General features: G+C 45.7%; 1 protein-coding gene across 1 annotated transcript in view; it reads left to right on the forward strand.

Annotated features, from left to right (window-relative positions):
• Positions 1–3,081, forward strand: part of Nudt19 (nudix hydrolase 19) — a 6,180-nt gene extending 3,099 nt beyond the window's left edge. The window contains exon 3 of the mRNA XM_026789907.1: positions 2,572–3,081. Coding sequence (XP_026645708.1) covers positions 2,572–2,783 — 212 coding nt within the window. The 3' untranslated portion in view covers positions 2,784–3,081. The remainder of the gene's footprint in view (positions 1–2,571) is intronic.
• The last annotated feature ends 2,736 nt before the right edge of the window (positions 3,082–5,817 follow it).

The raw sequence follows: 5,817 nt of genomic DNA on the forward strand, positions 1-5,817 counted from the left end.
TTTTTTTTTGTAATTTAGCTGTGTGGTTCTCAGACATAAACTTTGTAATATCAAGAAATTTGCCATGCTTGGTGGAATATTAATTAAAAAAAGGGGAAAGTCCTAAAATACACAGATTATCTAGTTTCGTTCTGTTCCTATGACAAATATCATGACCAAAAGCAACTTTGGGGAAGTAGGGGTTTATTTCAGATTATGGGTTATGGTTCATCATTGAGAGAGGCAAAGGGAGAAACCTGAAGACAGGCTTTCAAGCGTTACACATAGCCTTGCTTTCAACCAAGGAATGCACTTCACAGCCCGAGAGGAGCCTCAGCGACCCTGGAGAATTCAACTGACTAGCTGGCTCACAGAGGACTCTGGTTAGCTAGCTTTATTATTCCATCTGGGCCTCCCTGACTAAGGGATGGTGCTGCCCACAGTGGGCTGGCCTCATCTATATCAAATAACATTCAGGACAGTCCTCCACAGGCCAGTGTGATCTGGGCAGTCCTTTCGATTAAGACTCTTTCTCAGGTGACCGTAGGAAGTATGGTTTTTTTGATAATTAAAGCTAACTGTAGGACACATAGTGCTTATTTTTTTAGTTATTTTTGAGACAAGGTCTAACTATAGATCTTAGGCGGACGTGGAATTTCCTGTGTATCCCAGGCTCGCCTCAAACTTAAAATTCTCCTGCCTTCATCACCCCTGTGCTGCGATCAAGGGTGTGTCAGTGTGCACAAACCCATGTTTATTATAACTTGGGAGTCTGAGTTTATAAACTTGCATATATACACATACACACACACACACACACACACACACACACACACACACACACATATATATATATTTCCTAGGCATGAACAAAATTCTTTTCTCATGCGTTTTTATCTCACTTTTCCTTTAGTTTTCCTAGACAAAGTTTCTCTGCTTAGCCCCAGCTGTCCTGTGTCCTGGAACTCACTCTGTAGACCAGGCTGGCCCCAAGTCACTTTTACATTTTTATTTCAATTATGAGAATTTGTGAACTGTTAGCTCATTTGAATCAGGAGACTTGTTGATGGCCTGTTACAGTTTGGCAGACACTGATTTGTGTTGTAGCAGGCAGGCACTATGTGACTGTCATATTCCATATCTGCCCCTTCAGTTTCAGGTAATACCGATGAGATTTGTTACTCACCCTACAGAGGGACAGTTTAGCAGCTTTGAAAAAAAAGACTTATTTTTACCTGGTATATCAGTGTTGCCTACATGTGTGCATGTATGCGCAGCACCTGTGTGCCTCGTATCTGCAGAGGTCAGAGGAGGACATCAGATTCCCTGGACCTGGAGTCGCAGTGGTAATGAGCTGTAATGTGGATGCTAGGAACTGAGCCCGGGTGCTCAGAAGAGCACCTAGTGTTCCTAACCCCTGAGCCATCTCTCCAGGCTCTAGCAGTTTTTCTATAAGGAGCCATGGACTCTAACCTGAAAAACCTATGACGCAGCTAGGTCAGGCCAACTCCATGGTTCCCTGATCCCTGAATCAAAAACTAACGTGGAGCCCGGTGAGGGTGGTGCAGCCTTTAGTCCCAGCGCTTGGGAGGCAGAGGCAGGCAGATCTTGGTGAGTTCAAGGCCAGCCTGCTCTAAATGGAGCTAGTTCCCTAATGGCTAGGGCTGTTACACAGAGAAACGCTGTCTCGAAAAACCAAAATAACTAACTAAATAAATAAATCCTGAAACACCTAAGGTGGAGAACCATTGAGAAAGATAGATTAAGAGTTTGAATGCCCTGAACCGGGGCGAAGAGCCAGGCATGGCGGCAGGCACCTGGAACCCCAGCACTGTAATGACGGGTGGGAGGCAGAGACAGGCAGATCTGTGGAAGTTCAGGGGTCAGCTAGCCTGGCCCAGCTGGTGATGTTCCAGGCCAGTAAGAAACCCCATCTGAAACGAAAGGTGGAAAGTTCTGGAGGAACAATCCCTGAAGTTGCCCTCCGGCCTCCGTAAGGTCTCACGGTCCTGTAATCGCGCATGCTCACTTGGTGGAGGGAGAGACCCGACTCTGGCAGGCTGGTCTCTGACCTCTACTTGCGTGAATACACGTACCCACGTGTGCACACACACGTGCACGAGCGCACACACACCTCTTTCTCCCCTTTTCTTTCTTTCCCTCTCAAATGTAATAAAAACCTGACACTGGGTAAGAAAGAGTCTCAGCGGTTCGAGGCTATGCTGCTGGATCTGGGTTTGGTTCCCTGCACCCATGTCTGACACTACACTTATGCGTGCACGCACGCACACACACCGTGGATTAACAATAATCACAGGATCTGGTTCAGTTCCCAATAACCCACGTCAGGCAGTACACATACGTGGATTTAATAATAATCAGAGGATCTGGGTTCGGTTCCCAGTATCAGGCAGTGCACACACACATACCATGGATCAATAATAAATTTAAAAGTAAATTAAAAGTAACAACAAGAAAAACTAACTAAGCTTCAACATGAAATACATACAAAAGACACTGGTTCATGTCATTAATCTATTGGGGTAATTTATGAGGCAATGTTTGTGGAAATGAAGTTTTACTGTTTTTCAGGAGATGAACTGTACGTGAAAGATGCAGATTTCATAGAAAAGCCGATGTCTACTGACAAAAAGACTGAAGAGATCTTGAAGGAAGGCAAAGTCGTTCACCGATTGGTGTCCCGCAATCCCCATCTCTATGAGCTCTATGTGTCTCTCCAGTCAAATAAGCACGTGTACCCTAAGAACTTTGCAGTGGACGCGAGCCTGACCTCCCGTTTGTAAAGCTGCTTGACTTGTGAGGGTCGCCTGAACTTGCCTGAAGCAGAAGGAACGTGCCTGCGAACGGGACAGTAAGGTGTTGCCTGTGTCACGCGTGTTGTGGGCTCCTCTGCCAGTCCTCAAGCTGCACAGCAAGCCATGATTGAGATGTATGATGTATTAACAACCTTGTTACTAAGATTAATGCTTTCGCAATGGTTGTCCTTTCTGTCTTATTAGCTTAAACATTTAAAAGGGGGTCTCCTGTTGTTGTTGTTGGTTTTCCGAGGCAAGGTTTCTCTATATAATAGCCCTAGCTGAGCCGGGCGGTGGTGGCGCACGCCTTTAATCCCAGCACTTGGGAGGTAGAGGCAGGCAGATCTCTGTGAGTTCGAGACCAGCTTGGTCTACAAGAGCTAGTTCCAGGACAGGCTCCAAAACCACAGAGAAACCCTGTCTCGAAAAAGCAAAAAAAAAAAAAAAAAAAAAAAAAAAAAAATAGCCCTGGCTGTCCTGGAACTCACTCTGTAGACCAGGCTGGCCTTAAACTCCAAGATCTGCCTGCCTTTGTCTCCTAAATGCTGGGATTAAAGGCGTGCCCGGCCACTGCCTTCCGGTTCTCCTTCCGCCTTTTGATTGTCCCACACGTCAGCAAGTTTCCTGATGTGCGGTAGAAACTGAGTCCTGGGTCTCTTAGACTCTGGGCAGGAATTAATTCAGGGGTACCTAATTAGATGTTGTTACGATTTGAATGTGGGACTTCTGCACATGGTCCATAGCTGGTAGCTCTGTTTTGGCAGGTTGTTAGAACTGAGGGGCAGGCTTGAACCAGAAGAAAGTGGGCACGGGTGGGTCTTGAGGGACTGAGTTCCACCTCTGTTCCAGAAGAATTCTGTTTTCCAGTCTGAGGAGATGTGAGCAGACTCTCAGGTCTTCGCCTCCACGAATGTCACATTGCCTTCAGCACCATGACACTGGCTGAAATAAACCCTGCTCTCTAAATTGTCTCTGTGAGGCACTTGATCATAGCAAGGAAGGCAGTAATGCAAATAAACAGTGGTTGAGGCATCCTTCAAGAGTGAGGTCATGTTCTTGCCATGTACTTAACTTGATAATTAACATCCATGGCCCGCACCTTTAACCCCAGCCCTGGGGAGGCAGAGGCAGATGGATCTCTGTGAGTTCGAGGCCAGCCTGGTCTAACAAGCAAGTTCCAGGACTGTTACAGAGAAACCCTGTCTCTAAAAAACAAAACAAGCACAAAGAAAAACCCATACAGTATTTCTCTTAAAACCAAGTAGCATTCATTTTGACATCTAAATTTTATTTTTTATTAAACTTCTTTCTATGCTCGTGCACACACATGAGTGTGTGCCACGGAACAGTGGGGAGGGCAGAGGGCACACACACACACATGAGTGCCCTGGAGGGCAGAGAACAACTTACAAGACCCTTTCTTCTTTCCCGCTGCATGCGGGTCTGTCCAATCGAGCTCAGGTCCCACGCTCTTGCCAGGCCATCTTCCTGGTCCCATGTCTCCCAAATTTTGAAGACTTAGGAACCATACAGAACACAGGCTGATGCGATGGCTCAGCAGGTCAAGGCACTGACCACGCATGCCCAGTGACCTGCTTTTGGTCCCCAGAACCCAAGTGAAGGTGTGAAGAGAGGATCTACTTTTCCAAGTTGTCCCCTTACCTCCACACATGTGCCATGGCGTGTGTGCCTTCGCACACATCATGCACACACAGATACACACCGTAAAACTCACCAGCCTTTGTGCACACTTACGAAGTGGTTAATGAATTCAGGAGGCTTGGAAAGAGAATGCTAATTTCACCGGGGTTTAATGTGTGGTTGATGTGGGTGATTTCTTTTCGACTTGTTAAAGACAAATGATCTTTACTGACTAAAGGTGAGAAATGATAGTTAAGGCACAATCTGTTTTGTTGTTGTTGTTTTTGCTTTGTTTTGTTTTTTAAAGACAGGGTCTCTACAAAACCCTGGCTGTCCTGGAACCCACTGTGTAGACCAGATGGCTTCAAACTGACCAGAGATAATGCCCACTTTAGCCTCCTGAGTGTTATGATTAAAGGTGTGTGCACCACACCTGGCAGGACACTAATTCTGTTTGTAGATCTTTGTGTTGTATGTCGTGGTGGATTTACATTTTTACAAAAATGTCTTGATTTTCCTGCTAACACAATAAAGGCAATAATAAATGAAGCTTTTTAAAAATAAAGCGTTTTGTTCCTAAGGATGTGTGTGTGTGCACACACGCATGTGCACATATGTGTCTGTCTGTCTGCATAAGTTTATGTTTATCACATGGAGGCCAGAAGAGAGCACTGGATCCCCTGGAACTGGAGTTACTGATGCAGGCCGCCAAACCCAAGTCCTCTGGTGTGGGGACACAAACCCAGGTCCTCTGCAAGAGCGGTAAATACTCGTAATGGTCAAACCATCTCCCCAGCCCTTTCTCTGTGTTGCTTAACCCCTGTCAGAGGAATAAGAGAGAAGAAGAACGTTGATTCTTAGCTTGTTCTCACGTTCTTAGCTTGTTCAAGTCTGGAAAGGTTTTCAGTTGTCACCGCTGAGGAGAAGATGATACTGCCACCTAGTGGATAGAAAGTGCAGGATAGACTGCAGTGTTCAGGAGAGTGCCCCACAAGAGTTAAATTACCAGACCGGGAGTAAAATCTAATAGGCCTGGTGCTACAGATCTGTGATCCTAACTCCTTGAAAGGCTGCGGCAAGAGAATCAAAAGTTCAAGGTCTGCCTAGGTTACAAAGTGAGTTCAATGGATCTACACGGGAAGGTGAAAAAGACAAGATCTCCTGAGCAAATTGGGAGCGTGGGAGTCACAGGAGAGGGGAGGAAGAGAGGAGGGGAGAAGAGAAAAACGTATAGTTCGATAAAAACAATAAAAAAGAAAAAAAACAAAGTGATTTCAAGACCGACTTTGACAACCTAATGACCTTGTCTCAAAAATGTCACAGACGGCTGAGAAGCTTGCCCAGCATGTGCGAAGCTCTGATTTTATTTATTTGTTTGTTT

This window comes from Microtus ochrogaster, unplaced genomic scaffold (assembly GCF_000317375.1).
Source record: "Microtus ochrogaster isolate Prairie Vole_2 unplaced genomic scaffold, MicOch1.0 UNK32, whole genome shotgun sequence".
NCBI lineage: Eukaryota > Metazoa > Chordata > Mammalia > Rodentia > Cricetidae > Microtus > Microtus ochrogaster.